At 33.7% G+C, this 25,084-nt stretch overlaps 1 protein-coding gene across 2 annotated transcripts; it reads left to right on the forward strand.

Moving 5' to 3' along the window:
• The first annotated feature begins 599 nt into the window (after positions 1-599).
• Positions 600-25,051, forward strand: LIPJ (lipase family member J). Of its 2 annotated transcripts, XM_063103254.1 has the most exons (9): positions 600-704; positions 1,033-1,153; positions 3,246-3,444; positions 3,738-3,847; positions 4,963-5,099; positions 5,470-5,616; positions 18,968-19,039; positions 23,370-23,441; positions 24,818-25,051. In XM_063103254.1, exons 1-9 carry the CDS (start codon positions 600-602, stop codon positions 25,049-25,051), a joined length of 1,197 nt encoding a protein of 398 aa, XP_062959324.1. The 2 variants fall into 2 exon arrangements, with proteins under 2 accessions (XP_062959324.1, XP_062959325.1); XM_063103255.1 differs by lacking the exon at positions 5,470-5,616.
• Positions 25,052-25,084: the final 33 nt, after the last annotated feature.

A 25,084-nucleotide genomic window follows, 5' to 3' on the forward strand; every position in this document is an offset into this window, starting at 1 on the left:
GGAGAGAATCTGGGTGGCAGCCTCTGTGGTTCCCTGGTTTCTTATTTTTCTAGAAAGAGCTTAAGTATTCTAGCTTCCCAGAATTTAGAAGAATCAAAACTCACATTTTTGTAAACAAAATAAAATCCAGACCCTGAGAGGTTGCGTGAAAGTTATCCAAGCTCCCAAATCCTCCCTCCATCCACCCCCACCCCCCAAAAAACTCCAAGTAAACATACTTTAAATAAATGTTAGTCTGGTAAGAATACTATTACATCATTAATTCAGACAGCAGTTAACTTGAAATATATGATAAAGCTCTCAGAATCGGGCTGAACCATACTATAATGGAGACTTCAAAGAGGAAATTTGTGCTGTAAAATAGGGTAGTTGGAAAAGCATGGCCTTTGGAATTAAGTAGTCCCAAATCTGAATCCTGACTGCCAATTAAACACTGTGTATCTTTAGCCAAGATATTTAATTCTTCAGAGTCTCAATTTTCTCATCTTAAAATAGTAATATTCTCTGTTTCACAGAATTATTTGCTACAATTTTATAAATGATGTTATTTGCTGCAATTTTAATAGTATAAACATCTCCCTTTTATATGCAGGTCCCAAATGTGGTGCCTTTTCACAGTGATGCATTTCATCCTACTTCTTAGAACTACTCATGGTATCTTTCAAAATAAAAAATCTGTGAACCCTGAAGTAAATATGAATATTGTAAGTTGTAATTATATATGACTAGTAGTTAGAAAAGAGAAAAATAGAGGATTAGTTCTTGAGATATCTCTTTGAGAGCAGTGTTGTTTTTTTAAAAAATTTTTTTGTTTTATTTATTCTTGAATCTCTAGCATATAAAACTGATGCATATTAGGTGTTCAATAAATATTTATTAACCTGAATAAATCAGTGAATTAGTGAAAATAATAATAGATAGGCCTGAGGTTGAGAGAGAATGCCAAGATTCATTATGGGTTAGAAGTAGCAAACTATTCAACTTAATCTGTTAACAATTTTATGCTAAAAGTTTTGCTTTTTCTTTATCCAGAGTGAAATTATTTCCTATTGGGGCTACCCTGATGAAGAGTATAATATTGTAACCAAAGATGGTTATGTCCTTGACCTTTATAGAATTCCTTATGGAAAAACAGACAATAATAACAATTCAGGTAATATTCAATTGAAGATAGATTGTTGACTATCTGAGGCCTGAAGTTCTTAACTTTTTCATTTCTTCTTGTGAACTTAGAACAAGAAAACGATCTTAAGGTTAAATGAACAGTTAACTTCTCTTGTATCTGCCCACATGCCTCAAGAAAAGGATCTGATTCTCCGCTGGCTTCCTGTTCATAAAGTGGTTTTAAAGTGTGGTGAAGCACAAGTTGTTCCTCTTGCTCACACATGTTGAGAGTGTTCTCATGCAAGCAAACTTTCCCTTATGATATATGGATAAGAGAGAGTATATTTCAAAAAGTTCATGGAAAAATAGAATTAAAAGATAATACGAATCTTTTTACAAACTATTTAAGGTACCCTCACATATGTCTCCCTTCAGTCCAGCATCCTTAGGATCCATCCCAAGTATACTCTCCAGTTCCTGCTTTTACATATTAGCCAGACTTTGCAAATTCTTTAGTGCATAATTCCTGTCCATCAGCAGGCCCACCACTTCTTCAGTCAAGCCATGCTAGAACTGAACCACAGTTTCTGATTGAGAGTCCAGGAAGGATTAGGGTGAGTCTTGAGGAGAGGAAGCCTTGTCCCAAAAGATATCTGAGTTGGGGGGGAGGGGAGATTACCCTGTAACAAAGAGGAATTGGTCACTTCTGTAGGCCCAGTGAGTTCAGGAAAATCTGGGATTCAAGTTTCTGAAGTTCTTCTACCCAGATATCCTCATCTCAACTCTTAGGGTTCTACGTCTTCATAATGAGGCTCCTGAAAAGGGCATGAGTTCCACCCAGTGCTGAGAATTCAGTCGTCCTAAAGTTCTACTATTCTTACAATTAGGTCCTGATCAAGAGTTTCAACTCAGTTTGCCCTCTGTCTCCAGGAGATGGGGGTGGTTAGATACTGCCAAGGAGGACTTATAACTTTCACACTTAACTTTGAACTGGTGATTGATTGCCCTCAGCCTATTACTTTCACTCTTCAAAATATTGTTGGCACTTAACAACAGCCAACCAGTTCCACAGACCTCATAATTATATTCCCTGTACTTCCCAACTGCCAGAGATACTGTAAAAGCCAGTCATCCCTTTCCTGGATCACATTCAGGTTAACTATAGATGAATATGTTAGCCATTGGAGTGCTGCAACATGCAAGGTTTGTTCAATACTCCACCCACAACCAGTGATGTGATCCTCATTGCCAGCCAGCCAGCACATATTCCAACTATATAATCCATCCTTAAGTGTCTGCTTCCTTGATCACTTTTGGTAGCAGCTCTTTAGGTCAAGTTCCCTAGAGCCTGTGACAGGGACTTGGATATACATAAGTTATTGAAGGAATCTCAGGAAAAAAGTGGTGGGAGAATAAGAAGAGAACAGAGGAAGGAGTTACGCAAAAATGTGGTCTTAGTTGAAGTCAAACTTCAGCCTGGTGCCGTGGGGTGATATAGAACATGATGTACACCAGAGCTGGTCTAACCTTGAAGCAAGGGAGTCAGCCTTTTGTACCTTCATGTCACTTAGTCAAAGTGCGGGTTTGTCTCCCTCTTCTCCCCATGTGGGGGCTCCCATGGAGCCACAATTACATTATTCAAAAGGTGTCACTTCTAAAAAACTTGGAAGTACAGATTAGGGATCTGGGAACTCGGGTGACCAAAACAGTGGCTGTAATGATAATAACACTAATATTGAGTATACACCTGTGAAAATGTGATTATAAAATTATTTTATGAACTGTAAAAGTGGGAAAAATCATATAAAATATCATAGGTAGTTTTTTATTTAAAATATGTATGAGAGCCCAAATTACTATTAGATCTTTGATTATTCTCTATCCCTAAAATTTATATAATTAAGTGGAACATGACCTAATTGCCCAGTTGGTTATTTGAAAGAAGTCCATTAGTGAACTATATTAAATAGCTGTTACATACAGTGGGATCAAACATAGTAACTTACCCAATTTATACAAACAATTTAAAAAATCTTACAGCTGCCATGCCATGTACTAAAAGTTTGAATTTCAAGTAAAAGATTTTCATATAGATACTAAAAAATTTGAAAAGAAATTTTCTGTGTGTTTTTTTTTTCCAGCACAGAGGCTTGTTGTATATTTGCAACATGGTTTGCTTTCATCTGCCAGCAGCTGGATTTCCAACCTTCCCAACAACAGCCTGGGCTTCATTTTGGCAGATGCTGGTTATGATGTGTGGATGGGAAACAGCAGAGGAAATACCTGGTCCAGGAAACACTTGTACCTAGAAACAAATTCCAAAGAATACTGGGCTTTCAGGTACAAATAAAATGAAGCAACTATTCATTTAATTTTATAAGTGTATTAAATATTTTTTCTTAAAATATAAAAATATCCTCTTTATAAGACTGATTTCTTGTTATTTTATTTTATTGACTTGGAGTTCTCCACACAGGTCTCTATTCCATAGGTACATTATACCACATAACTTCTTGATAATGCCCAAAAAGGGTTTAAAATTGGCTTTATTCAATTTACCTATTCATTATCTTCAAATGTTAATAATTACAAGTAGCAAAAAGTACTATTTTTATTTTCCTTTACTTTTGTAGTTTTGATGAGATGGCTAAATATGACCTTCCAGCATCTATTGATTTCATCGTGAAGCAAACTGGACAAGAGGAAATATTTTATGTAGGCCATTCACAGGGTACTACTATTGGTATGTCAACAAAGATTGCTGCTAACATCTCTTAATTACTTTTTTAAGTTTGTAGATATACTTTTTTTTGTAGGTATACTTTTTAAGGTTGTACATAAGCTTTTAGACCTATAAGAGAAAGAAAACAAAGCTGCGAGACAAATACAGTATAGCAGCATGCCCTGGAAGCTTATGTGCTGCTTTGATTCCATATTGAGTCTTCTCTAGTCACAAACAATTGATTGTAAATACAAGGTTGTTTGTGGTTTTGCTCATTTCAAATCCATGTTGTCTAAGATCAAAGAGAGATCATAATTATCATTTGTTTCACAAATAGAACTTTCACATTATTTTTTCTTTTTAAAAGCATAGTGTTTTATGAATGAGAAAGACTTCAACAGCCTAGTTATGTTTTTTCATTAAGGACAGATCAAACTTTAAAAATTTGCAAAAATGAGGGAAGTCATCCTATACTTAAAGATTACTAGAAAGGCACTTTTATCTAATCAGAATTCTAATGCCTCTATCTAACGCATAACAACTTTTCTTTCAGGAATAAATTTCCTGAGTCCTAACATAATTCTCTTGCATGGTAATATAAACTTCTTCACTCTTATTCTTTCTACTTAGGAGGCAGAAAATGACATTTTGTAATAGAAGCTAATATTAAATAAGCCTTTTCTAGGCTGAATAGTATCATTTTCTTATAATAATAATCCACTTCCTTCTATAGAAAGCGTGTTGAATGACAATCTAATCCTATTTTCCAAAAACTTTTCTCTGGCATTTATTAATCATGTATGTGACTTTGAGTACAAATACTTATCAGCTTTTCAGTGATCTCAAACCTTGAATGCCTGACAACTTAGCAATAAGGAAAAAAATCTGGGTGATGTGCCAGAGCTTATTGACTCTTAAGATGATATATAATTCTTTGGTTATTTGACTTCTCAAATCCCAGCCAAAAAAAATAAGGAAATAGCCAATCAAAATAGAGATGTGTAAGTAGACAGGCTGATAAGATGGCAAATATTCAGAGACTAATTTTGAACTTACTCTTATTCTCTGTGGTGTCATTTCTTACATGCTTGTAATTACTTAAGAATAGTTTACTAATTTATCTTATTTTCTTTTAGCTTTCATAACATTTTCCACAATACCAAAGATAGCTGAAAGAATAAAGATATTTTTTGCCTTAGCACCAGTTTTTTCCATTAAATACTCAAAAAGCCCTTTAATTAAAATGGCATACAAGTTGAAGTCAGTTATCAAGGTATGTTCTTCCTTTTGTGTAGTTCATAACCCAAAGTAACAATGATTCTGTGCTTTCAAGATAAGAGATCTTAACTATGATTGTATAGCCATGTGTATGAATTGAGATTTTTTGTGCCATTTACACTGGATTCCTTCCTTTGTTTCTACAAAGGAATAGAATTTTACTTATTACACTTTCAGATACCTCATTGTGAGAAGAAATCCAGTAGTGAAACTATCTCTACGTCCTGCTTCTAAGTTTTTTCATTAATTAAAAATTTTTAAACTACTGTGAGATAATTCCTTTCGTTGTATACAGTGAAACTCACCATATCATTTCTTGACTATTTTAGTCTTCTAAATGTGGCTAAAGTAAATTTATTTTACAGGTTTTTACTGACAACAAAGACTTCTTATCTAAAACCTCATTTAGCAAATTTATTGGTTCAAAGCTGTGTCCGCTACCAATTTTTAATCAGATTTGCCTTGATATCTTGTTTATGATGTTTGGATATGACCAGAAGAACTTAAATATGGTGAGATCAAGTTGTATTTGAAATGTATTTTTTGCTAATCTTTGTACAGAAGCTCTTAATATTGCTTATGTTATGCCTTGTGTGTCATTTTGTGATTCATTCCCATATACTACTAGTTCGATTCTTAGCCCATCTGATTTTATAGTACAGCAACATTGTGCAACTAATTTGCATTAACATACTGGGATTATTTTGCTTCTATATTTGTCTTGGTCTCTGTAAAGACTAGAGGGCAGCTGCTGTGATGGATAATTAGCTATTGCTACTGGGTATTAGTTTCCTGAGACTTCCTGAGATTTGGTCCTGTTTTATTCACTTGTTTCCTATAACTTCTCATCTTATACCCTAGCTCCTAACACTCTCTCTCTCTTTTTTTTTTTTTTTGATCCTTTCATAATTCGAATTAGTGCTTGCTAATTATTTTTAAGCTTCTAGCACTCATCCAGTACTCCTGCAATGGGAAACTGTTGTGGTGCCAAAGCTACTATTACCAAGACCCTTTGAATTGATTGCATATAAGTTCTCTTGAAGATGTCAGCATTCATTCTAAGACTTTTTCATCACATTAAATTAAAAATCCAGATTTGGCAGAAGCAATTTTGGCATTTTGACTAGTGGTAGATTCTTGTACTTGGACCTTTTAAGAACTTCTCAATAAAAACCACCGTATACATTCAAATAAATAGAGGTATTCTCTTAATTCTCAAATACATTTTCATGCCACAAGAATGTGTTGATTTTATTCAACCTCAGGAAGGTTTTACCCCATTCTCAGGGGGCTATATAGACAATTACATAAATATGAAAAAAAAAGTTTCATAACAAAAGATGTGAACTCATTTCTTGACTTTTTTGCCCATACAGATAAGACCAATGTATTTTCTGACATAGAAGACAAGAAGGACTACTTTCATATCCCCTCTTTCTCGTGTTCTTCTTCTCATCTGATGTTATGTACCTGGAAAAATTATAAATATAATCTTTATTATTACTTGCTTTATCCATTCATTCTATATTTTGTGTAGTGTATTTGACCAATGCTATATTTTTTGTAATTATACTGTGGTGTCTCCGAGAACTCTTTTACTGTTAGTTATTAGAAAAAGCTTATACTCTGGCTTTGTAGCCTTCAAATTTGTGGATGTCCCTTCTGAGACAAAAGATAAAAGTGTCATCCGTTGTATTATGGCTATGTCCTAAGCTATCTGGGACTGTAAAAAGTGGGAGGTGGAAAACTTTCCACATAGAGTATTTGGAAACAGTAAGAGTGATAGAATAGTTCAGCTTGAATAGGTCCTCTTTAGCCACTCAAGATCTGTAGGGAATGTAAGGTCTGGCTTGGAATTTCTTTCCTGGAGCCAGTATGAAGAAGCAAAAAAGAATCTTGTAGCTTGTAAAAAGGCTATGAGTGGAATCAGACCAATGTCATTCAAGTACGGGAAATCAACCAAGGAGAACTGAAAACAAGCCATGATGCAAAAAGATGGTAAAAACTCTCACCAATATAACTTGGAAAATGTATCATCAAACAATCCAGAATTTTGACTTTGTCCGATTGCTATGATTCTTTGATGATGCTTTACAAAAAGAAATGCTAATGCTTATAAAGAAGAATGAGCCTGAGATATCTGAGTGCAGCTATCGAGGGTGCGTGGTTATGACTTGGGTCCCCCTGAGGGAATGGATTCATTCTTACCTTTCTAATTAAGCTGAAGTGGAAACTCTAGTAAACATCTCAGATTACTCACGGATAGACATAATGGATGTTTATGAAAGCCACGTATGACCTTCTTCCTCCAGAAAGATGAATAGGACAATGTTCTTGGGGTTGTATAAGCCTCTGACCCACATTAGGGAAAATGGTAGTAACCTGTGATGGAAGGAATATCTAGAATGTACCATCCAGGAAACTACATGTTATATTGGAGCTTATTTCAAGCGCATAGAAGAATTACAATTAGAAGGTGCAATGAATACTTAAGAGTTTAAATTGTAGAATGTTTCTGTTATAAAGTCTGTACAGGTAATTTTAAATTGTTCTGTCAGAACTTTACTCTTGCCAGTTCCTAGCATCTTGGATTGCAATGGAAACAAAAGAAATTCTCTTTTAAAAAAAAAAATTCTTTTTTATCAGCTTTATTGAGGTACACTTGACAAATAAAATTATGTATACTTGAAATGTACAATGTGATAATTTGATATACACATGTATTGTGAAATGATTATCACAATCAAATTAAATAACACATATATCACTTCACAGTTACCTTTTTCTGTGAGAACCTTATGATCTACTCCCTTAGCAAATTTCAAGTATACAATACAGTATATTAACTATAGTCACCATGCTGAACATTAGATCCTCAAAATTGATTCATCATATAACTGAAAGTTTGTACCCTTTGACCAACATCTTCCCATTTCTCTCACCCCCAGCCCCTGGCAACCACCATTATTATCTGTTTCTATGAGTTTGCATCTATGTTCTGTTTTTAGATTCCACATATAAGTGATACCATACAGTATTTTTCTTTCTCTGCTTGACTCATTTTGCTTATAGCATAATGTCTTCCAGGTTCCTTCATGCCATCACAAATGGTAGGGCTGAATAATATTCCATTATCCACTTTATGTATATATATATGTATATGTGTATATGCTCTCACACAGGGTCTTCAAAAAGTTCATTGAAACTGAAAATTTTATGGAAAAAATAAAATTATTATGCATATTATGGAAAAACAATGCATGAGTTGCAAATTTTTTTACACCAAAATAAACTCATACAAACTTGCTATAACATGTCTGAACAGGATCTAGTTTGAGGCACTAAGAAGGATAAGACATCAATGAGAAAAGAGTCCCTACCAGAGCAACATGAATTCTGCTAAAATTGAAGCAAAAACAAACATCAAATTTATGGTGGAGTTTGAGTGAAATCATTGATACTTTACAAACAGTTTATATGGGGACAATTCCCCAAAGAAACCAGCAGTTTATAAATGGATAACTTGTTTTAAGAAGGGACAGGATGATGTTGAAGATGAATCCTGCAGCAGCAGACCATCCATATCAATTTGAGAGAAAAAATTACTCTTGTTCATACTCTAAATGAAGAGGACCAAAAATTAACAGCAGAAACAATAGCCATTACAATAGACATCTCAATTGGCTCAGCTTACACAATTCTGCCTGAAAAATTACAGTTGAGTAAACTGGGCACAAAAACTGTTGAGCCCAGATTATCTGCACACAAGAGCAGAGTTTTGCAATGAGAATTTTGAACAAGTGAGATCAAGATCCTGAAGCATTTCTTTGAAGACTTGTAATAGGAGATGACATGACTTTACATCAGTGCAAACACAATCAATGTCATGGATACCAAGGGGTGGAAGTGGTTCCAAAAGCAGACCAGTCAAGAGCAAAGGTCACGGCAACAGTTTTGGGGGACATTCAAGGTATTTCTCTTGTTGACTTTCTGGAGGGCCAAAAGAATGATAATGTTTGCTTATTATTAGAGTGTTCTCAGAAAGTCAGCCAAAACTTTAGCAGAAAAATGCACAGGAAAGCTTTACCAGAGAGTCTTTCTCCACCACAACAATGTTCCTGTTCGTTCCTCTTATCAAACAAGGGCAATTTTGTGAGAGTTTTGATGGGAAATGTTTAGACATCCACCTTACAATCCTGATTTGGCTCCTTCTGATTTCTTTTTATTTTCCTAATCTTTAAAGAGCACCCATTTTTCTACAGTTAATAATGTAAAAAAGACTGCATTGACATGGTTAAATTTTCAGGACCTTCACATTTAGGAATGGACTGAATGGCAGATATCATCGCTTACAAAAGTGTCTTGAACTTGATGGAGGTTATGCTGAGAAATAAAGTTTATATATTTTTAATTTTTACCTTTTGCTTCCATTTCCCACGGACTTTTTGAAGTCCCCTCACGTGTGTGTACGCACACACACATACACACACAACATTTTCTTTATTCATTCAACCATCTACGGAGACAGATTGATTTTATATCTTGGCTATTGTGAATAATGCTGTAATGAATACTGGAGTGCAGATATCTCTTCAACATACTCTTTTTATTTCCTTTGGAGATATATACCCATTAGTGAGAATGCTAGTTCATATGGTAGTTATATTTTTATTTTTTTCAGGAAGCTCCATGCTGTTTTCCATAATGGCAGTACTAATTCACATTCCCACCGACAGTGTGTAAGGGTTCCCTTTTCTCTACATCCTCACCAACACTTATCTTTTAACTTTGATAATGGCCATTGTAAAAGGTGTGAACAAATGTAAACAAATTATTACATTTGTTACAACTGATGAGCCTGCATCTCATTGTGGTTTTAATTTGAAATTCTCTGATGACTAGTGATGTTGGGCATTTTTTCATATACCTGTTGGCCATTTGTATGTGTTTTTTTGAGAAATGTCTGTTCAGTATTTTCTTCGAGAAATGTTTCCCAGTTTTAATTGGGTTATTTGTTTTCTTGCTATTGAGTGGAGTTCATTATCTGAATAATTTCTTCTGGTCTCAATCACTCTCTCTCTAATTGTGACTAATCTATATACGTTCATGGGTGTTTAAATTTTACTTATTTTAATTTTTATTTGTGGTTTTAATTTCTTTCTTCAATCTAATGGATTAATTTTTATGGTTTTTGTTGCTGTTCCTCAGAGTTATTTTAAAGCTTGTGGTTTATATCTTCAGACATAGTCTTCATAGTATTTTTAAATCCATTCTGACAATCTTTGCCTTTGAATTAGAATATTTAGTGAATGCATGTTTATATAATGACTGATAAGATTATATTTATGGCTTATATCTTGCTATATGCTTTTCATTTGTCACATTTGGTGTTCTTTTATTACACATTTCTTGACTTCTTGTATGTTACTGAAATACTTTTTAATATTCCAATTTATCATCCCTTTTATTTTTTTGTTATTGCTTTAAGAAATATTCTTTATTAATATCTTGTAAATTACGAAATGTGTTTTATCTACATTAAATTAGTGTTTATATCCACATCTAAAATAATGCAGAAACTTTCCACCTGTTTTATACATTTTTTACCTCTTATACATTTTGCTATCATTGTCATTTATTTTTATCCTATGTATGTCATAGATTTACAAAACATTATTAACATTAATGATTTAAAAATCAATAGTCTTTTATGTTTAGCTGTATGTTTACCTGTTAAGGTGCTGTTCACTCCTTACTGATCTCTGTACTCTCCGTTGTAATAATTTCTTTCAACCTCGAAAATTTTCTTTATAATTACTTAAAAGACCTGTCTTCTGACAATACATTTTCCAATCATTTATATTTGGAAAAGTTTTTATTTTGCCTTCATTTAAACAGCAACAACAAATCTTTATTTTTAAAGCAGTTTTTGTATCATAGCAAAATTGGCTGAAAAGTAGAGTTCCCATAAGTTCCCTACCCCCCGCCCGCAGCCCCCCACACTATCAACATTCCACACCAGATTGTTAGGTTTGTTACACCTCATGATCCTACACTGACGTATAATCAAAACCCAAAGTTCACAGTTTACATGACATGCGTCCTCTATTAGAGTATTTTCACTGCCTTAAAAATCATCTGTGCTCTGCCTATTCATCCATTCCTCCCCTCTAATCTCTGGAAACCACTGATATTTTTACCATCTCCCTATTTTTGCCTTTTCCAGAATGTCATATAGTTGAAATCAGTAGATACCTTTTTCAGATTGGCTTCTTTCACTTAGTAATAGGCCTTTAGTATAGCTCCATGTTTTTTTCATAGCTGATAGCTCATTTCTTTTTAGTGCTGAATGATGTTCCATTCAATGGATGTACTGCTATTTATTTATCCATTTGCCTACCGAAAGATATCTTGTTTGCTTCCAAGTTTTGGCAATTATGAATAAAACTGCTGTCAACATTTGTGTGAAGAGTGACGGTTTTTGTGTGAACATAAATTTCCAACTCATTCGGTAAATACCAAAGAGTGGGATTGCTGGATCGTATGGTAAGAGTGTGTTTAGTTTTGTAAGAAACTACCAAACCGTCTTCCAAAGTGGCTATACCATTTCGCATCCCCATTAGCAATGAATGAGAAATCCTGTTGCTCTCCATCATCTTCAGTATTTGGTGTTGTCAGGGTTTAAATTTTGGCCATTTTAATAGGTGTGCAGTGGCATCTCATTTGTTGTTTTAATTTTTAATTCTCTAATAAAATATGGTGATCATCTATTTATTGCTTGTTTACCATTTCTGTATTTATGAGGTATACGTTCAGACCTTTTGCTCATTTGTAAATTGTTTTTTTAAATTTTATTATTGTTGAATTTTAAGAATTCTTTGAATATTTTGGATAACAGTTTATTATCAGATTCGTCTTTTGCAAGTATTTTGTGGCTTGTCTCTTCATTCTCTTGAAAGTGTATTTCAAACAGCAGAAGTTTTTAATTTTAATGAAGTGCAGGGTTATCAAATTTTTTCTTTAATGGGTCATGCCTTTGGTGTTGTATCTAAAAAGTCATCACCATACCCAAGGTCAACTAAATTTGCTGCTATGTTTTCCTCTTGGAATTTTATAGTTTTGAGTTTTACCTTTAGGCCTGTCCATTTTGAGTTAATTTTTGTGAAGTGTTTAAGGTCTGTATCTGGATTCATTTTTTTGCATGTGATGTCTAGTTTTCACAGTACCATTTGTTGTCTTCGCTTCATTTTATTGCTTTTGTTCCTTTGTCAAAGATTAGTTGACTATATTTGTGTGGGTCTATTTCTGGGCTCCCTATTCTGTTCCATTTATCTATTTTTCTATTATTTCACCAGCACTATACTTTCTTAATTACTGTAGCTTTACAGTGAGTATTAAAGTCATGTAGTGCCAGTCCTCTGATTTTGTTCTTCTTCAATGTTGTGGTGGCTATTCTGTGTCTATTATCTCTGAATATAGACTTTAGAATCAGCTTGTCAATATTCACAAAATAATTTGCTGGGATTTTGCCTGGGATTGCATTAAATCTATAGATCAAGGTGGGAAGAACTGACATCTTGACAACATTGAGTCTTTCTGTTCATAAACATGGAATATCTCTACATTTATTTAGTCTTCTTTTGATATCTTTTATCAGAGTTTTGTAGTTTTTCTCATACACATCCTGTACATACTTTGTTAGATTTACACATAAGTATTTCATTTTAGGAGGTGTTAATGTAAATGGTAATGTGTTTTCAGTTTCAAAATTCACTTGTTTATTGCTAGTAAATAAGAAAGTGAATGACTTTTGTATATGAGGGTACTTCAAAAAGTTCATGGGAAGATTTATATTATCTTTTAGTTCTATTTTTCCACGAACGTTTGAAAGTACCCTTTAACCTTCTATACTGTAACTTCACTGTAGTTGCTTATTAGTTCCAGGAGTATTTGTATCAATTCTTTTGGATTTTTACATAGACAATCACGTCATCTTGCAAACAAAGAGAGATTTATTTCTTCCTTCCAGATCTGTATACCTTTTATTTCTTTATCTTATCTTATACCATTATCTAGGACTTCCAGTATGATGTTGAAAAGCAGTGGTGAGGGAGGACATCCTTACATTGTTTCTGATCTTAGCAGGGAAGCTTCTAGTTTCAGGCTTCTAGATTCTCACCATTAAATATGTTATCTGCACATTTTTTCATTGATGTTCTTTACCAAGTTAAGAAAGTTTTTTCTATTCTTAGTTTGCTGAGAATTTTTCTCATGAGTTAATGTTGGATCTTGTCAAATGCTTTTTCTGCATCTATTGATATCATCATGTGGTTTTTCTTCCTTTGCCTAGTGATAATGATGGATTACATCAAGTGGTTTTTGAATCTTGAGTCGGCCTTGTGTACCTAGAATAAAACCCACTTGGTCATGGTGCATCACTATTTTTGTACATTATTGGATATGATTTGATGATATTTTGTTGAGAACTTTTGCATCTATGTTCTTGAGAAATATTTGTCTGTAGTTTTATTTTCTTGTATTTTTTTTCTTTCTGTTTTTGGTATTAGGGTGATGCTGACCCCACTGAATGGGTTATGAAGTGTTCCCTTTGCTTCTATCTTCTGAAAGAGATGGTAGAATATTGGTATAATTTCTTCCTTAAATGTTTTTTAGAATTCACCAGCAAACCCATCTGGGCCTGGTGCTTTCTGTTTTGGAAGATTTGATAAATATATACCTATTCAGATTGTCTATTTCTTCTCGTATGAGTTTTGGCATATTGTGCTTTTCAATGAATTGGTCTATTTCATCTAAGTTATCCAATTTGTGGGCATATAGTTGTTCATAATATTATTTTATTATACTTCTAATATCTATTGGATCTGTAGTGATGTCTCTTGTTTTATTTCTGGTATTAGTAATTTGAGTCTTCTCTCCTTTTTTCATAGTTAGCCCAGCCAGTGGGTTATTGATTTCATTTTAAATTTAACTTTTCTCTAGGCACTGCTTTTTGCTCCATCCACAATTTTGATAAGTTGTAATTTTATTTTTATTTAGTTCAAAATATTTCTAAAATTTCTCTTGAGAATTCTCTCACCCATGTGTTATTTAGTAGTGTCTTTAAATCTTCAAGTATTTTGGAATTTTTCAGCTTTCTTTCTGTTATCAATTTCCAGTTTAATTCCATTGTCATTTGAGAGCATACTTTGCATGGTTTATATTCTCTTAAATTTGTTAAAGTGTGTCTTATGGCCCAGAATGTGTTCTGTCTTGGTGAGTGTTCTGTGTGAGCTTGAGAAGAACGTGTATGAGACTATTGTTAGAAGAAGTAGTGTATGTATGTCCATTATATCCAATTGATTGATGGTGCTGTTGCATGTAACTAAGTTCTTACCAATATTCTACCTCCTGTATCTGTCCATTTATGATACAGGAGTGTTGAAGCCTCCAATTATAATAGTGAATTTATCTATGTCTCATTGCAGTTCTATTAGTTTTTTTCCTCACATATTTTGACATTTTTGTTGTTAGGTGCATACACATTAAGTGTTGTTATGTCTCCTGGGGAACTGACTCCTTTATCATTGTGTAAAAGCCTCTCTTTATCTTTGAGAATTTTCCTTATTTTGAAATCTGCTGTTTGAAGTTAATATAGTTATTCCCACTTCATTTTGAATAGTGTTAGCATGGCATAACTTTATTCATCCCTTTACTTTTAATCTTTGTGTGTCTTCATATTTAAAGTGAATTTCTTGTAGACATTCTGACAATCTGTTTTTTGTTTGGTGTATTTATACTAACAACATTTGAAGTGATTTTTTGGCATAGTTGGTTAATATCTATAATATCCATTTTGTTTTCTGTTCATTGCTCTTGTTCTTTGTTCTTATTGTTGCCTTCCACTCTTTTCTGCCCTTGTGAGGTTTGTTTTGTTTTGTTTAGCATTTTGTATGATTCAATTTTTTCTCCATTCTTAGCACATCAGTTGTATTTTTTAGAAGACTTTTTTAGTGGCTCAAGAGTTTGCAATATAAATTTACAGCTAATCTAAATCAACTTTCTGATAACACTATACTGTTTCACAGGTAGTACAAGTATCTTATAATAAGAAAGCATTCCTAATACCTCTCTCATAATTCTTTGTATCATATCTGTCATTTATTTCCCTTATACATTAGCTATAATTATCAAATATACTGTTGCTATTATTTTGAACAAACTGTTATCTGTTTGATCAATTAAGAATAAGAAAAATAAAAGGTTTTAACTTATTTATTCCTTCTCTAATGCTCTTTCTTTCTTTATGTAGATCTGGATTTCTGACCTACATCAATTTTTTCTCTGAAGAACTTTTAACATTTTTTCAAGGCAGGTTTACTGGCAAAAATTTTTTGTCTGAGAACTTTATTTCTCTTTCACTTTTGAAAGATGATGTCACAGGATACAAAATTCTGGGTTGGTGTATTTTTTTGCTCAACACTAAATATTTCAGCCCACTCTTTTCTTTCTTGTATGATTTCTGAGGATAAGGTAGATGGAACTTATTTTTGCTTCTCTGCAGGTAAGGTGTTTATCCTCTTGATTCTTTCAGGATTTTAATCTTTCAGATTTATAATCTTTGATTTTTCTGTAGTTTGAAAATAATACACATGGGGTAGTTTTTTGCATTTATCCTGCTTGTTGTTCTTTGAGCTTCTTAGACATCTTGTTTGGTGTCTAATATAATTTGGGGGAAATTTGCAGTCATTATTGTTTCAAATATTTCTTGTGTTTCTTTTTCTCTTTCTTCTCCTGGTAGTCCCATTATATATACGTTACACATATACATGCCACAGTCCTTGGATATTCTATTCTGGTTTTTATTTCCATTTTTTTTTCTCTTTGCTTTTTCAGTTTTTGAAGTTTCTCTTGGCAGTCTTCAAGCTGAGTGGTTTTTCTTTCCTCAGCAGTTTTCAGTCTATTATTGAGTCCTTCATAGGTGTTCTTAATTTCTGTTTGATCTCTAGCATTTCTTTTTCATTTTTTCTTAGACTTTCCATTTCTATGCTTACATTACCTCTGTTCTTGCATATTGTCTCCTTTTTCCATGAGAGGCCTTCCTCAGCATATTAATCATAATCATTTTAAATTCCTGATCTGATAATTCTAAAATTCCTGTCATATCCAACTCTGGTTCTGATGCTTACTCTTTCTCTTCAAACTGTGTTTTTTGCCTTTTAGTATGCCTTTTAACTTTTTGCTAAAGGCCAGTCATGTTCTACTAGATAAAAGAACTGTGGTAAATAGTCTTTTAGTAATGTGGTGGTAAGATGTCTGGGGAGGGGAAGCATTCTGTAATCCCATGATTAGATTTCAGTATTTTAGTAAGCCTACGCTTCTAGACTTCACAAGTGCTTCTCAGTCCCCCACGGCACCTTAGGTGGGAAAAGATGTCTAAAAGTGGCTAGAATTAGGTATTTTCTTTCCCCAGGTTGATTAGGTTCTAATGAAACCCCAATAGGTTAGGCTCTGGTAAAAATAGTTTCTTTCGAGTGTGGGCCTTGTTACAAAAAATCAGAATATACTTTGGTGTATTTCCAAATGGTTATTTTTCTCCTCACCCTGCTAGAAACATGAAGGGATTTTTCTATGATATTCATTCTGAGAAGCTGGTAGAGCTCCCAGAGGTATAACTCACAAAAGCATGGGAACATTCGACCATGACTGGGCCCTTCTGAAGTTCCTAACTCTCAGACTTTTCCACTGAATCTCTAGCAATTCATCAATTACAATTTAAGTTTTCCTACCCCCTTACTGGTTCCCACTGAGGTTTATGCTTGTGGATCTTTGCTTCAGTAAGTTTTGATTCATTGTATTCACCTGCCTGTCTTTCCATTTTGGGGGCAGTCATTTGCCCTGTGACCTTAATTCTCTGATGGATCTAAGAAGAGCTATTGATTTTCAGGCTGTTTAGATTTTTACTTGTTGTTAGGGTAGAAGGAACTTCCAAGCTCCTTCTGTCCTGGACCAGAAACCAGAACTCATCTATGTTGCTGTCAGTTTTGAAGGATTTTGCTTACTTTAGTGTTCTTAACTAGGAGTCTTAATTTTTTTTCTATCAGTCCTTTAAACACATAATTCACATAAACTGTAGCTTCCACAGTTTCAATGAGAGATCAGCCATAAGTTTTATTGTTATTACCCTGAAGGTAATGTCTCTTGATGTATCTTTTTTCTCTGTTTTAAGATTTTTTTTTCTCTATCTTTGATTTTTAGCCGTCTGACTATGATGTATCCAGGAGTAAATGTTTGTATGCTGTGTGAGGTTCACTGAACTTCTTTCATAAAATTTGTAAAATTCTCAGCCATTAGTCCGTCAATTATTTCTCTTCTCTCATTTCACATCTCCAGTTGCATAAACATTGAGCCATCTGACGGAGCACAATATCTTTCTTTGCTCCATTTTGTTATTTTTTGTGTGTGCTTAAGATTGAATATTTTGTATGGGCTTGCATTTGAGTTCACTAATGCTGTCTTTCTAAGTTTATTTGGCTTTAAAAGTTTTAATTTCAAATATTGTATTTTTCATTTCTAGAATGTCCATTTGACTATAAAAATAAATTTTAATTCTCTGTTGAAATACTCAATCTTTTTGACCATTTTAAACTTTTAAAAATATTTTATTTGACATATTATACTTATTTTAAAGCCTTTGCTTTCTCCAACACCTGTATCATCTCTGAATGTGCTTTTGTTGACTATTTTATATCTTTATTGTTGGTTATGTTTTCTTGTCTCATTCCATGACTAATACATTTTTATTATTTTATTTATGCTTCTTCCCATCAAAACTGCCACCTTCTGCTTGGTTCTATTTCCCTGCACTATTGTGAAAATGCCCTCAGGATGTAAGTTGGGATTATCGTAAGGTTTACTTCTTGTGCTTTTCTTCTCTCAAGGTTCATATCCTATGGTGGTTGCCTTCCAGTTTCTGAAATCTGCATTACTGTTTTATAGTTTGCCTCTAAAATATTTTTGAGGTTTTATAATTTTTATTTCATTTTTGCTGGCTCTTCTCATGTGCTTGATTTTCTTTGACTGAGTTGGGTTTACTGATTTTGCAAAATTATTCTTACTAATAATTTGAGTAATAAGACAGGCCTTATTCTTCCATACATGAATATTGTTTGCTTTTTCAAGACACCTGAGGTCACTTTGAGGTCAGTACCACCACATGTCTGATTAACCGATTGAGGTTCCCAGGGATTACCTAGGCATGCAAACTCAGATTACAAATTGACATTGGTGGCTGCTGTACTTCTGATTCAGCCTACCTTGAGCGCTGCAGAATTTGAGATCCCAGTTTATCATGGAGAATGTTTCTTTTTTAAATCTTTCAACTTTAGCAGGCTCTTGCCTTTGAATTTTGTTTCCCTCAACTAGCTAAGTTCTCAGAACGAAACTCCAAGTTCTCTGGGATTGAAAAATAACCTTATGGACAAAGTGGTTTCAGTGCTTTTCTTGTCTTTGGGGTTCTTTGTTTTTCTCTTCAATTGATTCTGGTAATTTCTTTCTATCTTATCAGTTCCTTAATGCTTTCAAAAGGTGCAAACGTGTGTATGTGTGTGTGATCCATTTTGATTGCTTTCAGGAGGAAATGTGATGAACCAAGTAACTTTGAAATCCATTAACAGCTTTTACATTAATGTAAGAATTATACAATTTAATATATTTGTGTATTTAATTAATAATTTGATTTGTTTTTATTAATATTATGTATTAAAAATTAACTTTCAATTTTCTTGGAATAATTTATTTCAATAAATACCAAAGATTATGCTTTCTGTGATTGAACTAAGTATAAAAATGTTTTTAACTCCTCAGAGTCGTTTGGATGTGTATTTTTCACACAACCCAGAAGGAACATCTGTTCAAAATATGCTTCACTGGAGTCAGGTATAACTGTTAAAATGCACTTTAATAAAACATAATTTACATTACTGATGGTTTACCTCATCATTCTAGGGATCATGCCATTACCATAGAATGATATATTTGGAATAACAAAATAAAATTGTTACATATTTGTATGATTCCTTATAATTTATAAAATGTATTAATATCATAATCTATTAGAACCTCTAAACCTACACAATGATCAGAGCAATATACATATCTATGTTTTACGAATGAGAAAATGTTAGAACAGTACACAAGGGATCATGTAGGCCATGCCCCTCTATTGACTTGCCCAAAGATTCAAAGCTATTTCTTAGAAAAAACTAAGACTAGAATACAATTCTCCTGATGCCTAGTCTAAAACACTTTCACTGGACTATACTTTCTCCTATGTTAAATTGTGAGCTCTTTCGGGACCATGAGCAAGTTTTGTTCACTTTTGTATTTCCAAGGCCAGCAGTTCTTGGCATGTAGTAGATACTCAACTAATATTTGTTCAGTGAATGATATTGATAAAGAAAAAATCAAGTGTGAATGTAACTTAATGTTGAAAGCCAGGATAACATAGTAGAAAGAACACTTTCTTGAGTTCAAAAGACCAGATGTTAACTCTTCTCTCTGAACCTTACTGTCAGTGTGATATTGAACAGCTCATTTAACCTTCCTGAATCAGTTTCCTCTATTTTAAAAATAAAATTAATAATAATTCTTTAAACTAACTAAGAAAAATATTATGTGAATTAAATAGGATAATGATTGTGAATGTTCTTTAAAGTGAATAAACACTAGACACTAAGTTAGTAAGATATTGGATAAGGCTTTCTCATTTACAAAACATTTAAATATACAAAGTAATTGTTTTGATATAAATTATTAAAAACCTTTATTATAACTTATCTTTAGGTGAGATGATATCCTTCTTTCCCTGATGCTGGCTAGGCCAGGAAAATCTAAGCAAATTTAACATTTATTCATCTATTATAACAATATTTATTGAGCACCTACTTTGTGCCCTGTACTGTTCTATGCTCATGGCATACATCAGTGAAGAAAAAAAAAAAAAGACTTCTCTGCTTTTTTAAGCTTACATTCTGGTAGTAGAAATATGTATAATAAGTTCCAAACAAGAAATGCTGATGGCTTGAACTGACGTGTTGACAGTAGAAGTGGTAAGAATGGTTGGATTCTGAATATAAATATGTATATCATGAACATGCAGCCAACAAGATTTAAGGATGGATTCTATGAGAGATGAGAGAGAAGAAGAGAGTCATAGGTGACTCTAAAGTTTTTGACCTAAGCAATGAAAAAATGAAATTGCCATTAAAGAAGATAGGGAGGTTTGATGGTGGAGTGGGTTTGGAGGAAAGGTAAAATGTTCTCTTCTGGAGATGATAACTTTTAGACATCCAAGTAATGAATTTGAGTAAGCAGTTGTAAATAGAAGTCAGAATTTAAGAGAAGCTTATGAAGGAAGTTACGCATTTTGAATGTAAATGGCACATAAAGCCAAGACAGTGGGAGAGAATACAAATGACTTGATATAGAGAAGAGAACAGGAGCGAGGATTGAGTGCTGAGACACAAAAAGATTAAGGGGTCAGGCAGCAGAAGCTAAATTGGCCAAAAAAAAAAAAAAAAAAAAGAAAGAAAGAAAAGAAAGAGAAAGCAAGAAAGCAGTAAATGAACGAAGATTAAGAAAATATCGTTTTCTATAAGCGAAGGGAAGAAAAGATCTCAAGGATGAGGTAATGAACAACCGTGTTAAATGACACTGAGAGAAAATATGGAAAAAATTCTCAAAATCGACTAAAGTTTTTATTAAAAGTTCATAAATAACCTTGGCTAGTTTTGGTGGAAGGATGGAAGTAGTGTTTGCTGGTAAATGTTTAATAAATGGCTGTCTTTGTGGGGGTAGAAAGAGAAGTCTTGAATTGTAGCATCTGCCGATTTTCATGGTGAAAATATTTCCATCATGGCCGATTTCAACCTTCTGATGTGAAGCTACTGTGCTCAGAGTTGGGACGGAACGCCCGTAATGGGCTCTTGCTGATATAAACTGGCTCTAGCACAGTACTGGATGGAGCATAAGGCTAATTAGAATGAACTGAAGAGATGATGGGATGATGGTTGTACAACATTGTGAACAAATGTCATTGAATTGTATACTTTGCATGGTTGAAACGGTAGATTTTATTTTATATGTATTTTACTATAACAAAAAAAAAATGATTGGGGAGAGAAATTGGAGATGGTGAGAACTCTTCTGTAGAACCTTGCTGCAAAGAGAGGAACGATATTGGTCAAGAGCTGTGGTGGGAAATGGAGGTTCCATGTGTTTGTCTATCCATCTATCATCTGTCTTAAGAGAGAGCTAACAACATATTTCTGTGTTAATAAAAATGGCATAGTATAAAGGAGACATTTTATGAAGTTGGAGAGAAAGGAATGGATTGCTAGGCTTGATAGCATCTACTAAAGAAGAAATAAGCTTTAGCTAGGTGCATAGATAACGCACATAAAGAAACGGCAGGAATATATATGTTCATTTGCTGGTAAGTGTATCAATGTAGTGAAAGTCCTTGGATTCAGACCTTTTCTTATTGCTTCGGTCTTTTTATTAAAATAGGAAGCAAGTTTCAATAAAAGAGAATATGGATGGTAGAGAAGGTAAGACCAGTGATAGGGAAGAAAGTATGATATAATTACCTATAAAAGTGAGAAAGGAAATGGACTAGGGAATTGTGCCATGATTGCTGGGCAAAATTAATGACCTCCATGAGGTTTGGGATAACAAATTTAAAGTGAATTCAGTCTGCATAGTTTTGAATTTGTCTCCAGATTTGTTCAATCTCATTAGTATAGGAATATAGTAGGTGGAGAATTAAATTTTTCTGGAGTTGTGTTTTTGGGAACCAAGCAGGATTATATAATAGAAGTGGAGAAGTGTTGATTAAATGTAAGTGAATAATTTTAATGATCGAGTGTGGGATTTCAGCTGGGTAAAGAAAGAACATTTAGAGATTAAGATATAATATAAAGTTGGAAGGATGAATAAATTCAAGATCCTGGCAGAGTCGAAGGACTGTTGAAGTCGATACACTAGAGAGAATTAGCACATAATGTTCAAGAAGCGGGATGAATAAAAAATAGAATATGGAGGGATTGTGATAATGATAAGGCTTATAATATAATCATAGAGTGAATTGCTGCTGTAAGGCAGAGGACAAGATTATTGAAGGAAAAGAGTTCAAGAAACTTAGAGGCTAAGTTGCTGGAAGGATTAAATCACTGAAAACAGGCAGGAATGGTTTTAGAAAGAGTAACAGTGAGCAGGAACTAAACAGGCAGAACAACCTAGAGTTTAATAGGTGATAGCAAGAGCAAAGGACAGTGGGTGAAGTAATTGAATGACTTGAGATTCAGAGCTTGGAGTTGTAGGGAGGAGAAAGTGAAAATTGTCTAGAAGAAGGAATAATGGGCAAAGGGGATTAATCCAACCCCCAGGTCCAGTGATAGCTGGTATATGGGAGAAGTAGTGCCACTTGAAAGAACTGCAGTGGAAGTAGTGTTCTCAGGAAAAATTATCAATAGAGCAACAAGGTAAAGGGGCCATTCAGAGAAGAGGTTTAAGATATAGGGCTGATAACAGAATTTCAGGTGTTAGAATTTTAGAAGCTGAGGAGAGTTGGGAAGAGATAATAGAAAATGTATGGAGCCATAGAACGTTTAGAGTAGCACTAAGGAAGATGGTTAACCTTAAAGATTGACCTTCCCCATAACTGGGGAAAAAAAATGAGCATGTCAGATTAGATCTAATAGACTCAGAGCAGATAGTAGTGGTGAGGCTGTGAGTGTTAAGGAGTAAAGCAAGGGATGGCTTCTGGGAAAAACTCTTGAGCCTTGTTGTTTGAGGTAAGGTCGTTCAGGGACCTGCTATCTTGGCCCCAGTGCAGGACACTCACTCTTGACCTCTGTTGATGAAGCTGAGGATTTCTGAGGAAGCCTGATGTTACCCCAATCATCCATGATGTTACCCCCTTTTATTAATAAAAGATCTTAGTGAGATGTGCATTTGTATGTGGATGGTAGAATCATATTCTTTAGAGTCCCCTGAGTTTCCACCTCCCTATGTCCTCTCCCTCCCCCTTCCATCCCTTCCATTTATCACCCTATCCAAGGGAAGGGAGAATCAAAGAAACCCACCTGCATAAATACCAGCTGACCCAGTACTGAAGGGAACAGATATGCAAAGCATAGCTAACTTGCATCAGCTGCAGCTGTAATGAACAAATGAATATGGTCTTACTTTTTTGTTTTTCTTTCAGCTTTTAAATTCTACTCATTTGAAAGCTTTTGACTGGGGCAGTCCTTATTTGAACTTGGTTCATTATAATCAGGTACATAATTATTATAAACTAAAAACTGTCTCCTTTCCTGGTTGGTTCAGATGATTTTGCTATAGATTGAGAATTACCTGTAAATTCTTAAAGTACAATAACAGAGTGAGAAGGAACAGCAGATGAAGATCATGTTAAGTTTCAACCATACTGTCACATCCAGCCAAAGCAGCTTTTCCATATTTCCTACATATTTTAAAACAAATATTCTGGATAATCTAGAGAAGTCGACAGGCAGTAGAATAATTCAACAGCCCTCAAAATGAAAAAAAAAAAAAATTGTAATATGCAAGGATCTGTAAAAGGCATAATATTGTTCTTAACCCTAAAACCAGTTATTCCATTTGGGAAGATAAGACATACACATATAATAATTAGGAAAAACTTAGAAGTTAATGAGAATGTGGTAAAAATTGTCTAATGACAAAATTCTTGAAGTATTAGAACTTAACTCAGTCTGACTTCTAAATTTATGCTTTTCCGCCATACTTTTCTAGCTCATCTAAACTGTAGGCCTGATGTGTTCAGCTCATATAAAAGTCTGAAGTAAAATTTGAAGATCAAATTCAGTGAGACCAGAGTTGACCTCAACTGCCAATATTTATAATTTATTGATAAACATATTAAAAGTAATACAGCCACAGAAAACATGATTGAAATACTTTTATGCTTTATAAATAATACTTAAATTACTTCTGTGGAATGTTTGAATACTCTGAGTTAGAACCAACTATCTAGTTTTGATTTATATAGGACTTATTTCTAAGTAAAACTTGTAATACCCGTTCTTCATCCTCTTTGCTTCTACAGATGCATTAAGTTGAATCCATTATATTCAAATTTTAAAACAGTATTTAAATTCATCATTTAAAAAATCAGTAATATTTGGGCTGGTTCCAACTCTTGGCTATTGTAAATAGTGCTGCAATAAACATTGGAGTACAGGTGTCCCTTCAACATGATGATTTCCATTCAGATAAAAAAGAATGAAATACTACCATTTGCAGCAACATGATGGTCTTAGAAAAAATTATATTAAGTGAAATAAGTCAGGTGCAGAAAGAGAAATACCACAGGTTCTCACTTATTTGTGGGAGATAAAAATAAATAAATAAAAATAAATATACAAACAAACGGGGGGGCGGCAGGGAAGAAGACACAACAATCACAATTCCTTGAACTTGTTAAGACAAGTGAACAGATATGATATTGATATGGACGGAGGTGGGAGAGAGAGGGGGGAAAGACGAATTAGTAAAGGGACATGAAAATCAACTACATTGTATATTTATAAATTAAAATAAAAGAAAAGCAGTAAATAGAACCTTCTAATGTATCATTTCCTGTGAAAACTATCTTTACTCATTTATTTCTAGACAACTTCTCCATTGTACAATGTGACAAATATGAATGTGTCAACTGCAACTTGGAATGGTGGAAGTGACTTGTTGGCTGACCCTGAAGATGTTAAAATTTTAAATTCTGAAATCACAAACCACATTTACCATAAAACTATTTCTTACTACAATCATATAGACTTTTTGTTTGGATTAGATGTCTATCATCAAGTTTACCGTAAAATTATTGATATTATCCAAGACAATCTGTAAAGAAGCATGGTATTCTGTGTTTAAGGATCTATA

This window comes from Cynocephalus volans, chromosome 7 (genome assembly GCF_027409185.1).
Source record: "Cynocephalus volans isolate mCynVol1 chromosome 7, mCynVol1.pri, whole genome shotgun sequence".
In the NCBI taxonomy this organism is placed as follows: domain Eukaryota; kingdom Metazoa; phylum Chordata; class Mammalia; order Dermoptera; family Cynocephalidae; genus Cynocephalus; species Cynocephalus volans.

Excerpts from the sequence above, each read along its gene's own strand:
- LIPJ (XM_063103254.1), top strand. The coding sequence starts at position 600 with ATGTGGTGCCTTTTCACAGTGATGCATTTCATCCTACTTCTTAGAACT. Across the intron at positions 3,445-3,737 it reads AAAGAATACTGGGCTTTCAG|TTTTGATGAGATGGCTAAAT; the intron begins GTACAAATAAAA and ends TTACTTTTGTAG. Across the intron at positions 5,617-18,967 it reads ACCAGAAGAACTTAAATATG|AGTCGTTTGGATGTGTATTT; the intron begins GTGAGATCAAGT and ends TTAACTCCTCAG.